The sequence below is a fragment of the Megalops cyprinoides genome, chromosome 6, assembly GCF_013368585.1.
Source record: "Megalops cyprinoides isolate fMegCyp1 chromosome 6, fMegCyp1.pri, whole genome shotgun sequence".
Taxonomy (NCBI): Eukaryota; Metazoa; Chordata; class Actinopteri; order Elopiformes; family Megalopidae; genus Megalops; species Megalops cyprinoides.
This window is the reverse complement of record NC_050588.1, coordinates 7,039,891-7,059,714: the sequence shown is the minus strand read 5'-3', so window position 1 is coordinate 7,059,714 and position 19,824 is coordinate 7,039,891. Positions and strand designations below refer to the sequence as shown.

The following is a 19,824-nucleotide window of genomic DNA, read 5'->3' as shown; positions in this document are numbered from 1 at the left end:
GATGGGTTAATTTATTGCTGTAATTAAAATGAACATTTCTGGCTACAAACAACCGGCTAATTAATTGGACAGTCATGGTCATCCTATGGATTATGTTTTATTTTGGGTTGATGGATTTGTTGAGAGCATAAAGAGATGTTCCTGAGAATCAAAATCTCCCATAAACTCTCCATAAACCCCTCAACCCAAAATCTCCCATAATCCCCTGTCTTCTTGTTTATTGTTTTATTTTTAACCTTGGCAGGTTCAGGCCTCCACAATTTCAACCCACCTATGTAAGCAAAAAAATAAAGTCCCTGAAAAAACAGTCAACAGCAGTCTGCATTGGGATTTCCATTAGAGGTTTCAGGCTCAAAATAATGCCACTGCAGGCTCACATTTGGATAAATGCAGCACTTGTACTTTTGAAAAATCACATCAGATTTGGCTTTCCACATGCCACCTCATGAACAGGAGAATCTTCAACCTGAGCTGTTTACCTACAGTATTCTGATACTTTGCCATGTAGTTAATGGTTAAACACAGTCCTTTCACCTGCAATGTCTGACCAGCAATTTGAAGGTGGGTGCAGTTCCAATGTACAGACCAAATTTTTCAGCTCAGTAGCTTGCTCATTGGGCCAAATGCATACGTCTCCTCAACGTCAAATGGAATCAGAATATATCCAAACATATAATGAAATATTATGTGAAAAGATGCTTTCTTATGAAAGGTCCTTACTGAGGAAATGTGGTGTGGTGCTTACAAAATAATTCAAGCATTTTAAAAGCAAGCCAAACATTCTTTTGGGCCTTCATCGGGGCCACGATGCTTCTACAACAGATTTTATGTGCAAAGGTTGCTTATCATGCGTGAAGTTGAAATGTTCCTGACAACCCCAACTATCTGAACCTGACACAGTCACTTGGTTACACCCCATCCATTCTGTGACTGGGACTAAGATGATAGAGTCAGACATACCTGTATAGGTGCTTGTATCGTTTCAGATCCTCCAGCTCTATGGCCTGTATCTGGTTGTGGTCCAGGTGAAGCTCATGTAGACTGTCAGGGAGGTCTTATATATACATGTGTTTGTGTGTGTGTGCGTGTGTGTGTGTGTGTGAAAGAGAAAGAGAGGGAGAGAAGGAGAGAGGAGCACTATATTACTGATCTTATTTTTAAAAATGCTGGGAAATTAGTTCTGATCTACAACAGTAAACGAGTGTCTTTGTATCATTTTAATATATGGGTATACTTCAGTATATTTTATTGTATGTAGTGTATTACATACAATCAAATATTAATACCTTTGGGTACCCCTGTGAGTTTGGCCTCAGAGATGCGCAGGTAGTTAAGCTTGAGTCCTTTAAAAGCTCCTGGTTCAAAACCACTATTCTGGATGGGGTTTCCTCCCATTTCTGCTTGAGACAACAACACAACTGTTCAGCATTCAGTTACATTTGAACTCTCTTACCGTTCACTCCCTATGCTGCTATAATAATGTTACTTTGTATATATACAATTCTCAGACCAAGACTGTGCTTTTTACACATGAAGTCTCTATTTCCTTTTTTTGCAATGCACCCCGCACTTCATGGAGCTGCTTTTAAGCAATGCTCGTGATCTTTATCATGCATGTGCTATGCAGGACTGTAAAACGTAGCTTTTCAATCTAAGTCAAAATAGATGGAAAACAAGATGAAAGAGGATCTGAAACAAAAACATAAAACTGAAAAAACAATATATATGACTGGCAAATTGAGGCTCTTAAAAAAAAGACTCCACAAGCACATTACAGAGAAGAGGCTTAGAATACTGTACACAGAGCATAAACAAGTGTTTCAACTTACGACGCGAGCAGAATACTGACCGATGCAGTTCATGCTGCCCAGACCAGAGAAGGTCCCCTCAGCCACCTTCTTGATGCGGTTCTCATGAATGCGCAGCTCCACCAGGGAGGGCGGCAGGTTTTTGGGCACCTCCGTCAGCAGGTTGCGGGAGAAGTACAGCTTCTGCATGTAGCGCAACGGGACAAAAGCCCGTGGGTGCACCTTGGAGATCTTATTATTCACCAGAGACAGGGCCTGGGGGCAGGAGACAGGTAGTAAGGGAAGGAAAGAGAGAGAGAGAGAGTGAAAAAGAAAGTGGAAGAGAGAATGAGAGAAAGAGCAGGAGCGAAGGCAGTGGGTATGGAGAGAAAGGACAGGGGGTAATGAAAACAACACAGGCAATCCAGACAGGAGAGAGAGAGAAAAAAATTCCATCAGTTTTACTCAACTGTTCTTTTACTACACTGTTGATTTTTGTCTTTGGGTATCAGAATATTGGCCCCACACATAAGATGGCCCTTTTTAAAAGGTGATGCCCCTTTATCAAAAGAGAGAATTAAAAAATATATAAACACATAAAAACTGTTTGATAAGCTTAATGGTCAATTCAAAAGTCATAGTGAAATAGGGAATTTTAAAAAAAGTCATGTCCACTGAATAGAAAAAAAAATCCAATGAAGTAAGGAGGGGTGGAATTTGGAGGGGAAAGGAAGAAATATGAGCAAAAGAGTGATAAGGGCTATTCGTTTTGGAGCGAGGGAGCAAGAAAGGGGGACAGAGCTCTTGCCTGATACAACCACTCACACAAGCACTTGGTTCTTCCATAAATGTCTGAGCTGAAGCTTAAAGCAATACAAACCAGAAGGAAATGTCTAGAGAAAAAAAAGATATTTAAGAGACCCAGAGAAACAAACGGAAATTAAACATGAAAGACTAACTACTGGGAGCACACATGAGGATCCACACAAACCCTGCTAAGACACAAGTATAAAAGGCATAATCCTAGCAGTTATTTAATTTCATGTTTTCTATTTCTTGTACTGGCCAGGCCAAATATTGTGTTGGTCATCTTTCCAGAATAAATGTTAGTAATGAAATCCTTTTTTTGAGAATGAAAGCGAACTAAAATATTCATTTTGGCCAAAAAAACAAATGTGAAACAAGAGGGTCCCTCATGGACTTATTCAAGAAAAAGCAAGGAGTGAAGAAATGTATTCTGGTTTGGGCAAATAGATAATCTTTCTAACTACATGCCCTCAAACACCCCTCTCTCTTACATAGAGGTTGGTGAGGCCCTTGAAGTCGTTCTCCTTCAGCTCTGTGATTCTGTTGTTCTGGAGGTCCAAGAGCTTGGTGTCGGCTGGGATGCCCTTTGGTACAGCTGTCAGTCCTGGTGACAAATGCACAGTCATACCACCAGCATTATGAATATTGTACCAATATTGATTGTACCATTGTATGATTATTCTACAAATCACAATAACAGCGATGAAGACATTATGCCAAAGGAGGTTGCTCAGTGCATTCAAAATCTCAGGGGAGACTGCAATACATCCTCAATCTACACAAACATGCACCATATGCTCAACAGCTGGTGTAGATCTCTCTGAATCTCTGAGGGAGAAACCTGTCTCAGTGTCAGCAAAATCAAATAAATATAAATGAAAATGTGACACCATAAGCTTCACACAGTGCCTGGCATTTATAATTATATTTTTAAGACTTTCTCCGCTATGCAGAAATGGAGCTGTGGTGTGTTAGACCGTTCAGGACACAGTATGTGGACAGCAGTGTCTGAGCTTGTCAGTCTCATAATCCACCACTTCCTGATCACTGAACATTACATCACACTGTCACTGGAAGCAGCAACAGACAGCCATAAATCAAGCTTTCACTCATACGGCCAGCAGTTCATCAGTACAACAGCATCACAACAGTAGGCCAGGCTTTCCCCTGGATTCAATGAATGTTTTCCCACAACTTTGACTAACAATTAAATGCAAGTCTTAGTTTCTTTCTCCTCAAATCTAGTCTGGCAAGGTCAGAGGTCACCAAAATGAATGAAAAAATTGTTCTTGTGTTGGGGAAAAACAGGCTTTATTTTATATTTATTTGTAAGACAGACCAATGTTGATTAAATCCTCAGACTGAAAGCCTGGCAGTATTATGCAGGGCTTGCCAACCCCGCACTACCACCCCCAAAAGTGCAAAAACAGGAAAAAGAACAAGCCTGTATTGAGACAGCTGGTGCTGATTTCATTGTTATCAGCACTGATGGATGCACTCCTGTGATTTGACCCAGTACCACGTCCCTTTTGTCTGCACCCAAACCACAACTGCGCTTTTTTTGTTTGAGCACATTGTGAAACTCCTTATGCTGTGGTCTGAATTCTCAGACACTCAATGACTCAGAAATGGTCTACCCACTTTAAAAGAGAAAAGTTAAGAGCGTGATTCACAAAAAAAGCTACTGGATACCGCACTCCGCCTGATACACCCCCTCCTCGCCTTTAGCACAAGACATAACTTTCAGAAATCAAAGTTGAATGTACTGCAAGTGCACCTGTCACACAAGCTTCTCTCTGAGCAAATGTACAGCTGGGTTCTGAAAAATCTCATCAAATTTGAAATCAGAGGACTGTATTATGTGTCACCACTTCTCAGTGAAACTGTGATTATTACTGGATTACCAAATTTGCTAATTTCTCTGTTCTGGTGGAAGAATGTGGCTTTCTTTACTTGTGTTTCTTTTTCTTCTTTGTTCTTAATGTTCTACAGGAAACAGCTTGTCCAAAATGTGATATACAACAACAACATTAATAATAATAATAATAATAATAATATTTCCAAATAAAGGCTGGGGGACACCATCTCTGTGCAATTAACCAAATCTAAACAAACTGGTCTTATCCATGATTACAAAAATCTCAAACTCAAAAATCTTCCTTCCTACATCAGTTGTTGATCCATCCCTCCTGCCCCCACTTTCTCTTCCCTGTTTATGACGTCCAAATGGAGGGTCAAAATCAGCCAGTGGCCAGGTACTACCCCTTAATTGGAATTCAAGTCAATAATGAATAAAAATACTGCTATACCCACATCAATTGCAACCTACCTGCTTTGTTAGTGTGGAAATTCATGTCTACTAAACATTAATGCTAAATAAATGCATAAAACAGTTTCTGAAACATTACAGTCAAAGTCATTTAAATAAATTACAGAAACAATAATCATTTAATTAATGTTTTTGATAGTCTTTCAGGTGAGCTTGGCTCATGAAACCCAAAACTTCATCATATTCTGGCTGTCACGTTCTGACCTGCCAGAAAAGGTCAATTGGTCATGTAGACACTTGCAGGAGTAATTTTTGTAGCTCGTAAGCACATGACACATTACAATCTTCACCCTGTTAAGCCAATGTGATTTCAGTGTGCTCACATTGAGTCCAGCAATAATCGTTGCAAACTCCTGATGGCTATCACTGAGGCGTTTCCCAGGCCTTATCCATCCCAGCCACACACAGTAGTTCTGTACTGCCCCTCTTTCTAATCACATCAAACTGCTAATGTAAAAGTTATCATTTTCACTGCTGTTTGTATTGGAGTATCTCTCTCAGAGTAAAATAAAAAATCTGTGATTTTTAAAATCTATGCATGTACACCATGCTTCAGAAAATAAAAAAATTAAACGGGTTCTGGTTTTGGTGATTTGGTGATTTCAACACCAATTCATGTCATATCTATTAGTATTTATACATATAAAACACATTTTTATGTTAAAAAAACCCCCAATCCATTCACTCGAGAGTCAAGAAAGTCATGATTTTATCCATGTATGGACAAACCACAGACATTTTTTTAAATGATAAACACACGTTTCCTGAGTTGTTGCTTCAGCTGTAGATTTTTCCCAAGACTGTAATTTGGGAAACTTCAGGTAATTTCTTGTGTGTGTGTGAATGTGGAATGAGACATAGAGAGAGGGAGAGAGAGAGGGCAAGAGAGAGAGAGAGAGAGAGAGAGAGAGAGAGAGAGAGAGAGAGAGAGAGAGAGAGAGCTTTCATGAAATGTTTCCCCATCTAAGTAGGACAATGCTAGAATCAATGCAACACACAACAACACAAAACAGAGAGAGAGAAAAGGGAATTATCTTTGCTTACAGGCAACAGATTTGTACATACAGATATGCTAATCCCGTTGCAAATTGTAATTCCTTTATAAAATCACCCGGGATGTCTTTCTGAAATTCAAGAAGCTGAAGGAGAGAAGTTAAATATCAGCTCTTTCAAACCATGACAAGTCTTCAAAAATGGCAAATTTCTCTTTATAATATGAAACAGCTCCCCTTGCAGACTTGCCATTTTGAAGTTATGCACTGTTATAACTACATCAATAGATTTCTTACTACATAAACAAACAAACACATAAATAAAACTTTCCTGTTGCCTTTGTGGCTCCTTTGCTCCAAGGCTTTATGTCTTTGTGCCTTCTTTTTTTCTTTTTCTTTTTTCATTAAATGTCCTGTCAGTCTCCCAAACACAACATAAAAAGCTCCATAAATCCATCAAGGAAATTAAACAGACGTATCTTATCTTTTTTTAACAAAGACATTTCTGTGTTTTATTTTATTTTATTTTTTGGAGGAAGGGAGTGGTGGGGGTGGGGGTGGGGATGAACAGAATAGAATTTACCCCGGGGGCCGCAGTGTCTGACCGCAGCAGGTCACCACAGAGTGATATTAGCTAATTCCCTCTCTCACTCCCACATCACTCATGCGAGAGCTCCACAGCCCTGCCTGACGAAGCTCCCAGGTTACTTTGTTGGTTGTCTGAGGTATGTCTGCTAAAACGCACGAGCAGGTTTTTTGTTGGAGGCTGCCCTACTTTCCCCTGAACGAGTACTCACCCAGGTCGGAGCACTGCACCACGCGGCGCTCACACTGACAGCCGAAGGGGCATATGGGCAGTTCGGGAGGGAGCAGTTCCTCAATGGCAGAGCCCTCTTCTTCATCCCTCATCATCATCATCCCCCCTCCGTCACCATCGAGCCCAAAGTCCCAGAAGCCCCTCTGTTCGAAGGGCAGGGCTGGAGAGGGGGCGGGCAGGTGGGCGACACACAGCAGTAGGAAGAGCGAGGAGTGCGGGAGCATGGCTGGGTAAACGTGGGGGGCAAGCACTGAAGCACAGTGACCTGTAGAGCGGCGACAGGGAGAAGATTTACATGACTCCATTTTAAACTCCTCAAGACATGTTCAGGAAGGGAAAGAACACAACTGCAAATACCGATTTTATTGACTACTGTGCACACGATCTGCAAAATACTTCAGGATTCAGTAGCACAAAAATACAACTAAATTGCTTTGAGAGTGTTAACAAATGCATCCTTGTAAAACACACTCATCCCTGTGGTTGTTTCAATTCAGTTCTGTTGTGAGTTTGATAGAGTCAAGTAGAGTTTCCAATAAAATAGGCATTTTGCTAATTTATGTCAGCCACTGTTGTCCTTTAAAATGTGGGGGGCAGAGCTCAAATCAATTCCACTCAAACACATTCAACAAACACACCAAAAATGTTGCTCCCATGACTCTGTACCTCTGTCTTCACCAACACGTGGCACACATTAAAAAAAAAGGAAAAAAATAAAACAAACCAACTAGCTCAAAATCTCCCTTCCTCCTGCTCTGCTTCCCCTAAGGGCCACTCTTTAATTTGCAGGAAAACAGCTTGAAACCACACTGTGCCTCCCCCCCAAAAAATTGCAAGGTGCTGGGGGGTGCGGGGGGGGGCGGGGAGAGGGGGGGGGGGGGGGGGGGGGGGGGGGGGGGGGGGCTATACCACTGCAGCTCATAGAAATTGCTGCCTGGGCTCCTGCTTCCTGACTGGTCATTTCCCTTTCAGCCCTCTGCCAGCCTCCTGTGCCATTAACTCTCTACTGCATGGGTGGACACTACATATTTCATATGGGAAAAAAACAGCTTGAGGGCAGCTGTGTTGCAGAGTGGAAACAAGCAAGACTTACAACCCAAAGGTTGCTGGTTCAGTCCCCTGGTGGGTGAGGGTGTTGTACCCTTGAGCAAAGAACTTAACCCCCGTTTTTTCAGTAAACACCCAGCTGTACAAATGGATGACATGGACACTGTGCAAGCTGCTCTGGATAAGGGGACCTGCTCGGCAATTAATGTAAAGTCTTTGACAGTGATTTTAAATAGCAAAGACAGAGATGACAAAAAATGTAATAGCATAACATTATTTATGCATTATATGCACTGATTTCTTTCAGTTGCTCCTTGTTTTATTTTTCTACACTAAAACAAGATGGAGACAGTAGTTAGTGACACAGGAAAGGAAGCTTATCTGATGTCTCAGACATGACTGTCTCCGTCTCTCTTTCTCTCTCTTATTTATCTCTTCCGGAGCCTTCATTTTCTATAAACCGGAAGCTGGCTACAATCTTCACAAACTTTAGGTGACTGCCTAACAACTTTTTGCCGACAATAAGGCTAAAAGGAAAACAACCGAACAGAAATGCAACTTTCTGTGGAAAGCAATGGATAAATGCAATAATTATACCATTATATTATAACATGTTTACAAAGAGTCAAAAATGACCAGTATTGTGCAGAAAAATGCAATCTGAGGGAGTTGCCTCTACGGGAACCCATTGTGTATGTACTCTTCTAGTCTTGCTCTTCTCTGCTTGTTTTTTCTCCCTCCCTGTCAGACCACCCAATAAACTTTACGGAACACTGGAACATTTTGCCTGTGTTCTGGCTTCTGTCGTTATCAGGGCTACCATGGCAGTGGCCATCGTGTCGGGTCCCCTCAAAGAGATCGAAATCTCTTTAGAATGAAAGAAGCTGTGTTTGAGCCTGAGGCACCTGATTGGATTGGTCTTGTCCCAACTACAGAGGGATGAGGTTGGAATAAAAGTGCACCATGTGGACTATCCACTGCAAGGCAAAGACCCCCTAAATCTGTTTATAACACATCTCATAGTGGCTCTGCTGTGACCATAAGTATGAAATGCATGCAGTGACAGCAATTACACAAAAGCTCAACACTGTAATCACATAGTTATTGAAGATCCCCATTGTGTCTGAATACAAAAACTAATGTCCAAATACATGCTTTTACTGAATTGTGTATGAGATGGGATGTTGCTTGTGGTGCAGTGGTATGGGATGTGTTCAACAGCGCAATGCAAGCAAAGGCGTTTTTGCATTGTAACCATTTGTTAGGGACTAGATATGAGGCTAACAACCTCGCTATTGAGAATGTCACCAGAACTGAAACAAACGTCAGTATTAATGCCAGTTCTTCCTCAGGAAGGCATGGACCTGCAAACCATGAGCACACAGGTTGAATGCCTCTGGTGAAAGCCCAAAATAGAAAGTTTGGGGTTACAAAGGGTAATCTGCCTGGACCCAAAACAAAGAACAAAGCTAAAGAATGTGGAACGTCTGGTCTGTGTACCATACCTTAAAGACTGGCTAAGGAGATAGTACAGTATCAGCTAGCAGTATTAGCATCAGTAAGAGTCTTTAGGTAGGTACTGACAGACTGACACCTGCAGATGGATGAACCCCTGTCAGGAATGATGACCAACACACAGGACGTACAGCTCTGATCATCAATCAGTTTTAATTCAAAAGCAAAGACTCTCAGGGGATGGAAACCAATCAGTGGAGTAAGCTTCAACAAGTCTAAATGTTGCAAACTGACAGTTGGCTGGTGCCCTGTTCCAACAAATGTGACAACAGTATCCCAAGCATTGTATGCCTTTACTCAATGTGGACTTCAACACCAAAGTTGCAACAACATAGAGATTCCAAAGTTGGAACAACATAGACGGACACACCAAAATATTCAACAAAACAGATGAAGAACACATGATGGGGAACCAAGGATGTGGAACTCCACATCTGAGCTGAGAGATGCCATCTAACCTCTGCAAGCCAAAAACCCAGATGATAGGAGGACCACTGTTCTCCCCACAAGATCATCCACAATCTGGCATGGGTGTCACCAAAAGGCAATGGATTCAAATCAGCCTGACCGGGATTTGTTAAGGGCAAGTATAGCAGATCACTACTAGACAGTACTTCTTACTGTAGAGCAAATTAATATTTGATTACATATTAATTGTTCTATAAACAGTGCCTAATTAAACAACACTGGAACTACAACTGACCATGCAGTGCACTTGCACCTTTCTCAAAAGTGCTCAACCACTGTATCACAAAGGCTCAGAGTAAAGAAGCTCTAGGACTAAAATACTAAAACTTATTGACAGTGCTTTCATTGCTGGCATTAGCATGTGGCTATTGGGTAAAATTTAAAACATACAATTATTAGTGGAAGGAAGACACACTGAAAATCTGAAAATGTATACTAGTTGCTGTTTACCATTAACTGTCTACACTGTACATCATTTTTTCATGCATTTTCCCCTCTGCTTAAATTGGAGGAACAAGGGCCTTCAGTGTGGTGGAGGTTTTTGGCATAATAGTGTTAAATGGAGCTTTTGAACATAGACCTCTGCTTTCTTTAACTTGCAGGGTGTTACGGTATAGTGAGTGTGCAGAGTTTTCTCCTTTTCACCCATTCTGCGCACAGCCTGATGGGTGCCACATGGAGCTAATCATCTGTCGCCCGAATGCAATTAACAGAAACTGATGATCTCACAAGATTGCCAGCTTATGTTCACATCAGTCGTAGATGCTAACCAGCTATTTATAATTTACAGCCATGTTATTTATACATGTACATTAATTTCTTCCTTCACCATTGATGAGAATAAAACCGCTTGAATCAGTCATATGATATACTCAAGGTACAACAAAAACAATACAAAGCTTTGTGTCTAGGCCTCTCAGCTGAGGCTGCAGAGGATTACATTGTCTGAAAGCAATTTAGATGCTGACCAGCTCACCACTTAACTGCTTGATTCGTTTTATCATTGATTTGAACTAATTTAAACTGGATGTGTTGGTATTTTAAACAGTCAGGAGATACAGTAGATTACACTAGATACATCCATAAAAGTCACCACGGAGCACTGGAATGTAGCAAAGAAATCAGGATTCTGATTCCTGTACATGCGTAAAGACCTCACCTCTTCCCACTCCGGCTTCAACAACGTCGCCGATCTACTAATCATCGGTCTGATCAACAATTATCTCCCTCGCCTGTCTCCACCTCGTTAAGCATTGATTTGTTCCCCTATTTAAACCCTTGTGTTTAATTCTCCTTCACGAAGTCTACACTTGTGCAAGGGTATGCTAAGCCTGGGTTCTCAGATTCATGTTTTGAATGCAACCTGTTTTTCGATTCCTGCCTGTCTCCCATCAGATAGTCTGTTCCAGCCCGGTTTGTATTCTGCCCCGTTCTAGAATAAAGTTTTGTGTTTCCGCACTCGCATCCAGCTCTTGTTGCAGTGTGTGACAGCATGCTGTTTGAAGTCAAAGCAGCACTGACAAAAAAGATCAATGACTGAAAGCACTGCTCAAAATGTTGCAGTGCTGTTCACATCCAAATTCTACTTCTACTTTCCCTACATCCTACCTACACATTCCTCATTTCAACGATCACGTGATCAAACCTATTGCTTCCCAGAAAACCTGAGGTGAGTCTGTACACTTCCAACATCCTTTCATGTTCATGACTGAAAATCTCATGAAATGTATTTATGCTGATGTTTACAACATATTGCCTCAGCTTGCTAAAACAAAAGTAGGCTAACTACTGTTGTCAGTGGGAAGTTGGTAGGAATATTTCTGGCCAGCTAATATCAACATAAACTTGTTCAGCATCATCCATAAATCATTTTAAAATCTTTGTTAACTATGAAAAACGTGTGTTTTGCTTCAACTTCTTTGCTGGTCATTTTTAACACATATCATTAAAATAGCATGAATTAATCAATCAGAGAAAGATGCCATACTGTTTAGCTACCATCTTGCTTGACAGCCTAATATGGCAGTGCAAAACAGGTCCATTCTCACTGGAAAAACAGACTTGCAGGTGGCAAACATGGCTGCTACAAAAGGGCTTGAACTTGACTCATTTCAGGAACGCATGCCGAATGGCTGAAAAGTAACCCGCTATCACATCTGCAATGCAAAAAATAAGCCAACATAAGGTGCACCAGTTGTGAGGTCTGAAGATTTTAAGAAAGTCCCTGAAATTTAAGGCCCGTGATTTTGAAAAAAAGGCTTTTGGCCCATCAGAGGAGAACACAATATTGAAAGTGTGTGGCCATGGTGGAAAATTCCATGGTTAGCGGACATGAGGTGTTTTTGTTGCTCGCCAACAAGGTGCTTACCAAGCTCATAGCTTACCAAACCAAAAGGCATCAATTAATCGGTAAAAGAGGCAACTCACTCAACCAGACAAATTATGTCAATAAGGTAGCCGTCATAACAAAGTTTTGCATCATTTCCGCACACGTCGGACACTGCCTGTTTGCCTGTGGCTGTGGCCCGGTGTAGGAAAATTACGGTGATGGTTCATGGCAACTGTGAAATCAATAATAACACAGACATGACTCAACAAAATGTGTCCTTCCAAGCAGTCTCCTCAGCTGCTTCATTTTCTCAACTGAGGAGCACTGCACAAAAATACAGCCTTTTTCCTTCGAGCCCCACCTGGAATATTTATAAACCAGCTGCTGAATAACTGCTTGCTTCTTTCGTGCTCCTCAGATGATGGAAAATTTGGCAATTTTTGACATTCTCCTGCTCACTTAATCAATGTACCTTGTCCCATGTTTCTGCCAGTCTCACTCAGACACCCTTTTGCTATGAAGTACAGGGAGTCCCCAAAACCTACAAAGCTTCATAGGAAGCAGTTGTTTTATGGACTGTCTTGTCTACCATCTATTAAATGCCTGTTAGAGGTGTTTGTTTGACATACATGCTTATCCAGGGAATGTACATAGCTGAAATTTTAATTATTTAGCCAGCTGGATATTATTTAGTCTCTTCAGGTTAAGAATTGTACAATAACCAAGGGTTTTAACATGCAACCTTGTTTCCGGTTCATTCCACTAGTGCCACCCTGCTATCCATCCGGGAATTTCTTCGCCACATAGGTTGATGTTGATGAAGACAGATACGAGAAAAGAGGGCAAGCAGGCCATAATATTGTCTTCCTGAACTGCTGCTGATGCACCTCCAAGTTAATTATTTTCTCTGTCCTCTTATCTGACTATAGAGTTCATCATTTTGTGCTTGATCTAATGAAACGATTGCGTACGACTTCTCAGGGTGTCCAATGTGTTTGTTTCATTCATCCAGAACTAGCCTGCTCAACAGACTGATGCTTAGTATAGGATACTACTTCCCCCTTTTAGGAGGGGTCTCCTTTTTTTCAGGTTGGCCTGCTGTGTTGTAAAGTAGATGTTTATTGCTCACACTCAGGGGTTTGTTTACCTGTGGTAGACTGACTCATCGGCTTGCACATGCACTTGTAGAAAACAGCAGCGTACACTCTATGCTGTCACTCTCTTCCCATGCCCACATGCGTTTGCAACTGAAAGGATGACACCCGATGAGAAATCTTGTGTAAAATATAAGTGCAGTGCGAGGCATCCCAAATGTTAACAGCACGATCCTCTCCAGGCAGAAGTGTGAGAGGGCAACATTACAGCTGGAAAACAAAGGCTTCAATTAGACAAGTAAAGCTGGGGTAATGTTGAAAAAAGGCTCATGATGCAACCCCATCAAAATCAATTTCAAGAGCTTCAGTTGTTTGACATAAATTACACTAATCACAGGGGGAAAAAATCATATTTGGGTTATAGGAGCAAAAACGGAAGACCAGACACATCTATAAAGGACAGAAAAAGCCCAAAATACAGTATTTCAAATTATGCTCCCATAAATATGTTATTATGCTATTATGTCATTATAATTCACATAATTATACTCCACAGCAATAAGAGTGGTCAACAAAGTATGCATGATGTGCAATATAATATTCATTATATATTATGGCCATGTATATTTCAAGAAGAGACAATGACAGATAATCGCTGATCATATTTATACCATCAACATTAAACCCCAAACATGACAGATATATTCTTTTTTTTCTTTTTAAACCAGATGCTTACTGAGCTAGTTTCTGAACCATCTGTACACCTTAGATCTCAGTTTCAGCAGACATTAGCTATTAGTGCTGAATTTGTCTGTAAAAATTTGAAATGATCATAAAAATTTTTAACTTTTACATTCTCACAGTTTTTCTGTCAGAACATTGACTTGTTTACCTGTGCTTTGCTTTTGTGTTTTTTCCTTCCATATTATCAAAATTTTGTCCGGAAAGTTATTTTTGTTATTAAGTAAAATAAAATGTAAAGAAACACTTTTACTTCATTTGGACTTTCTATGAATATGATATTTTCTGTGTTTGCTATTAGCATGCAGTGTGTGTTGGGCCCACTATCCTGCTAAAGCATTAATGCTGCGGCTGATGTTATCCACTGTCGTTTGCATTCCACGTGAGCACTTCATTCACTTCCTGACCTGCTTGTTCTTGGAATGACAGCCCTTCTCTGGCCCCTCTTGCCCGAAGCTGCATACTCAAAAACTTTGGTGAATATTTTTTTTCATTATGATTACCATTACAATTACCATTAAGATTTTTGTTCCAAAGTCTGCAGGCAAATGACAACACTTACGCTCCAGGCAGCATCGTCATTGAGAAAGTTAGACATTTGCTGCGTTTTAATTGTCTTATACATTAAAGTAAAGGCAATACATTCATTTAAGAATTTTTTTAGTTTTTTGAAGTACACCAATGAATAATAGTTAATTAGCTGTTATGATTCTCTAAATGGAGTGATATTACTGTTGAAGCGTCATGCATTTAGCAAACCAGACAGCTAGCTTGTCACATCACATAACAACAGTATCGCTGTAAATATCACCTGTGCTAACTGGGTGTCTTCGCTACATACAAATCATTATTTTTTGTTCCATTCCTGACATCAGCCAGCATGCTGGCCATGTAAGCGTTTGTTATTTTAGATACTTGAATGTGAAGGCAAAACAGGTGACCCACATTTCCAGCTACAGTAGCTTTATAGCCAGCTGCCTCAGTCAATGTCTGACAATGCGGATGTACATTTTAGAGCTACACACTTCCTCTCCTCCCTTTCCACACTCTTACCCAATAGTAAAATATCAGCTGAAGTGTCTGCTTGTCCAAGGGAAGACAGAAGGTTGAATCTGTCTCCACATCTGACTGTGCCTTCAGCCAATGGCAAAGCACTGAAATTGGTACTTCAACCTCGAACGGGCAGAAATTCACCAACTCAAGCAAAGTTCTAGCCCGATATTTGTTTTGAACACAATTTCTTAAAATATGTCTACTGTAATTATTTAAAACTTAGCTACTTATGTGCCAATATTACAATATCTGAATTAAACTTCATTGATTCCCTCTGATCCATAGCCAGACTAAAAGCTCCAAAAAAAAGCTTTTGGGAAAATAAATAAATAAATAAATAAAATGGCTCCAGGCACAAATGTGGGTGCCCACAATATTCAGCTGCATTCTAAAGAATCCTGGAGATTGGGCAAAATTCAATGCACTGCAGTAATTTGAATAAACCTGAATGAATCAGATCACTGCAGTAAATTGTCTATTCATCCAGTCTGAATGCACGTTTAGCATGCATTGGACGCACAGCCTGTCTGTTCCCCAGGTCCTGCAGTCTCCTCATTGACATCGGCCCTCCTCAGCATGGGCTAATTACTTCTCAGGCCCAGCCAGAGCAAAACCACACCACACTCTTTAAGTGGGGGGAAACATGCCCGCGCTCCCCGACATACACAAACATACACTTTCTTGGAGAAGAGACCCGTGTTTATGTTGCATCTGTGTGCACTTAAAGGAGCCCCCCAAACCCCACCCCCCCCTTCTGTCTCACTTCACCCATGGATGCAGTGGCCAGCACTGGCGCATCTGCGGTAGGGCGTACACAGATGTCGTCTGGTGTGCTGTCGGGGGGTTGAAACCGCATGATAGTTCCCTGCTTCCGAATGCTAAATAAGGGAGGGCATTGTGACTGGCACGTTTATTAGCTTGGGTATTCTTGGGAAGGAAACTGTTGTCAAGGGCAATACAGGTCAGGATGAAATGTAGTACGATGACATTAGGAAAATACTACACAGAGGAAATGGAGGGGTGACGGCCGCTAAAGTCTAGGTCAACACATTGACGTGAACATGAAGGGGGTTTGAAGGACCAGACATGGGTCATTCTGACATCAGGACACTTGGGGGGTTAATTAAGTGGAGTATTACAGTAGCTATTTCAAGGTGAATTCTGTCAGCAGAACAATAAGACATAGATTCAAATTATTCAAAGTTAAATCTGACCTTGGCTACTATTTTGTCATGGAGAGAGCCATTAATGTATACAATAACTTGCGACTATTCACAGTAGAAGCAGAAAACGTTAGATTGTTCAAAACCAGGCCTGACACAGTGCTAGATGTGGTCTAAAGACTAAACTGTTAGTAAAATGACTCTTAGTTGGGCTAAATATCCTGTTCCAGTCATTAAACTTCTTATGTCCTAAATAGGTGTTTGGCATCTTGATGGTGGTTGATGTAATTTTGATCTGAAGAAAACGCAGGACATTTAGAAAATGAGAGAGTCAGGGAGTAGCCTTCAGTCTCAGTAAAAAATGCACTTACAATCTCTATAAAAAACTCGTTTGTTCTTTTATTGGCACACTAAATCACAGCATTCTCTCACTAATATAATGCTGTCCATGACACAGAAAAGTAGTGCAGAAACTAATAATAACGCCTGCGAGTAGCAAAGTCTATATTAATAGTTTGTCTATGCCGTGAGGCGAAACTCTGCCCCACCCAAAATATTGACCCGGAGACTGCAATGAAAAGTGAGGGTGTCTGCACCAGCCACACTCCCTCACCACGGACTCTGCAGCGCCCATGGAAAATGTCAGATGTGTACTCAGAGGTGAAACACATCAGCCATTCATTCAGACAGGAAGGCGATTTCCTTTTTTTTCTAGTTTCCTTTCGCTGTGATGTGTGTCTATGCGGGTGGAGAGACGGCCCTGATGATGTCATAGCCGAATATACGCTACAACTGATGGTGAGATCACCATTTAAAGAAGAGTGAGAGAGAGAGAGAGAAAAAAAAAGCATTACAAGGCCCACCGTTCAGTCACCCAGTCCATCAGACACGGCGTTTCAGACCTTTGCCATTGTCTCTGGTTCTGGATAAGCATTATTGAAAAGTATTTGTTCAGACATCAGCCAATGGCAGCCTGTGTCTTTAAGTGATGAAGGGTTCTTTGGATATCCATGGGCTTGTCTTCTCCCCTAAAACTTGGAAGAAGCAAGTGATTTGACAGCTCGTTTGTAGAAGAGCAGAGGTGGAATGAAAATTAGCAATGTCTGAAGTCCTGAGCACTTTCATTTCAGGGCCCTAAACCCTGCATTCTCAGAGTAGGTGTTCCAGACTAATTAAGGCTAAGCATTTCTGAAGTCCACCAACTTGCCTCGAGTCATTAAATTATTCAGAATCTCCATATTTCTTCTCAAAGTAAACTCTTTGCACGTGCAATACTGTTTACACTCAGCATCAAAATCCAAACCAACATTCCTCGTTTTGGGGGACTCCAGTACAGAGGGTTACAGTGTACTTGGAACTGGAGAGGGAACAAATTGCCTCCTACTGAGGGCATTCTGGATTTGGCTTCTGTTGTTCTGCTCATTTCTCTCACAAAAAAAGACTTCAGCTTTATCTCCGGAGCTATCCTACGCATAGACCAAGAGCAGGACAGTGAGGGTCCCTGTGGCCTTGGTAACTACGCCAACACACATGTGCGACACAGAATATTGGGAGCAACGGTTTTAAAGGGACAGCTGACCAAAGCATCTGAGATGGTGGAAGCCTAATGTCAACCCCTTTTCTGAGACGGAGAGGCACGGAGAGTGCCTCCCTTCCTGCAGCTTCATGCTTAATATCGGCTGGCGTTCTGAAACAAGCGCAGACGGTCTCATTGAACGCTCTACATGGGCACATGGGTACAGAAATCCCAAATGGTTCACCACCACGTACCAAAAAAATAACAAAAAAAAAAAAAAAAAAAACACAAAATGAGACGGATTGAAATGATCTGTTACTGGCTGGAATCCAAGATTTTTTTGCCCACATGCCAAAGTGAAAGAAAGAACAGTACCTCAACAAACCACATTAAGCACTTCCAGATGGAAATTTTCAGTGTGGCCACTGAGCACATTGTAACATTACCAGATACGCAAGTTTTTTTTTCTTTTTCAATCATGCCTGAAAAAAGTAGGCATAGGCTCAAATCGAATGGATAAGCCTTGCAGTTCAAAAAAATGATTGATGTTACATTCAATATGGTAGTGTGTTGCTGTGGAGTTGATTGCACTGGCAAATCAATGTGATGTTGGAAATAAGTGAAAACAGAAGTTGACCTCAAAGGAATGGAAAGCACTGTCCACTTTGTGCTGTTTTAACGATCAGTGGTTTTAATGTTAAAGATTTTTCAACATTAACCACATTGACAGCACCACTCAGGGAAGAAATGTACATCAACTTGTTTCAGTCTTTTGGGATCAACAATTAAGACATTAGCTCACAAGTTTTGGAGCCATGTTGAAAAGTATTACACATCTGTGAGACGTGTCAGAAGTAATGACCAGTATAATATTAACTATATATCCACACATGGATTCACTCATTAGGTTTGCCTTTATTTGCTGTGATGATCTAGATTTTCCCATTTAATTTTTGGATTTTACTCTATTATCATCATTATGATGCCTTTCAGGAAAACATGGAAGCTCTATACGCATAATTTGCAAGTACTTTGAAAGGGGCATAACCGGTGAGTAATTTATGTGTCATCATGACATTTTAGGTGTCAAGCTTTTGGCTGCCCTGTAATCAAGCTAAAAGGTAATAAAATATTTAGTGTCTACCAAGTGCCTTGCACACTGTATTCATTATCCTTTTAACATACCCTGTCCTTTCTTTGTTTGTTTTGCTGTTATGGTCATGATTATTTTCATCATTATTTATGCACAAATGCACATGGTTTGATGTTATGACATGAAACCATCAATTTTATCCCATTTTGCTGCTGCCAAGTTTAGGTAATGGCTTGCTATGATTGTTTTGGATGTTGTTCTGTTTTTAAGCTTAAGACCTGGCTTCTTGGCCGGGTCTCTTGTGCAAAAGAAATTCTTTTTCTCTATGGGACTGACTGGTAAAATTCTAGTGGTGGGAGCAGTATTACTTCTTGGTAACATAAAGGTAAAATGTTAGTGGTGGGTGTACCAGAAATATTTGTTTCCCCAGCTGATGTCCATACTAGGATAAGTTGTTTAGTATGCAGTTTACATATTATAATTCATATGGCTGGGTATGTACACGTGGGAGCACATACCATGGATGTGACCCTACATGCTCTGTGTAAACCACTGAGCTCTGTGTAAGTGTATAAACCACTGAATATGATTCTTAAGGACGTACTGCAGCTGGATTTGATTTTCCTTTCAGGTCCTCACAAAGCCAAACTATCAGCCTGACAATTATCCACCTCGAAATCAATAAAAAACTGCATGTATCAGGTATCAGGACAAACACTTTACATGTTAAACTGGATATATGTAATCATCAGAACAAAATCTATAAATTTCAAACTAGGTGTATCAGAAAATTGTATTCAACAATCAATATCAGAAAAATAAATCCAATTCCAACTACTGCTGCTGTTCCCATGAGAATAGCAATTTGCTTGAATAGCACTTAACTGAAAAGAAGTCTGTAGGTTCTCATAAATGAATAAAAACCACTAATAACATCGCTAGATAAAAAATTCACACCTCCATTTACTGTAACTACAGTACTTTTCCTCAAAATACTCTAGTATTTTCACTCTAGTGAAAAAAATGAGAATACCAGAATACACTTCTGTGGTTTCAAACCATTCAGACACACA

The 19,824-nt window shown here is 40.7% G+C and overlaps 1 protein-coding gene across 1 annotated transcript in view; it reads right to left on the bottom strand.

The window, feature by feature from the left end:
• Positions 1 to 19,824, bottom strand: part of bgnb (biglycan b) — a 38,360-nt gene that overhangs the window by 6,952 nt on the left and 11,584 nt on the right. Inside the window, exons 2-6 of the mRNA XM_036531094.1 lie at positions 6,713 to 6,997; positions 3,086 to 3,198; positions 1,850 to 2,063; positions 1,287 to 1,397; positions 961 to 1,054 (exon numbers count right to left, since the gene is read on the bottom strand). Coding sequence (XP_036386987.1) covers positions 961 to 1,054; positions 1,287 to 1,397; positions 1,850 to 2,063; positions 3,086 to 3,198; positions 6,713 to 6,956 — 776 coding nt within the window. The 5' untranslated portion in view covers positions 6,957 to 6,997. The remainder of the gene's footprint in view (positions 1 to 960; positions 1,055 to 1,286; positions 1,398 to 1,849; positions 2,064 to 3,085; positions 3,199 to 6,712; positions 6,998 to 19,824) is intronic.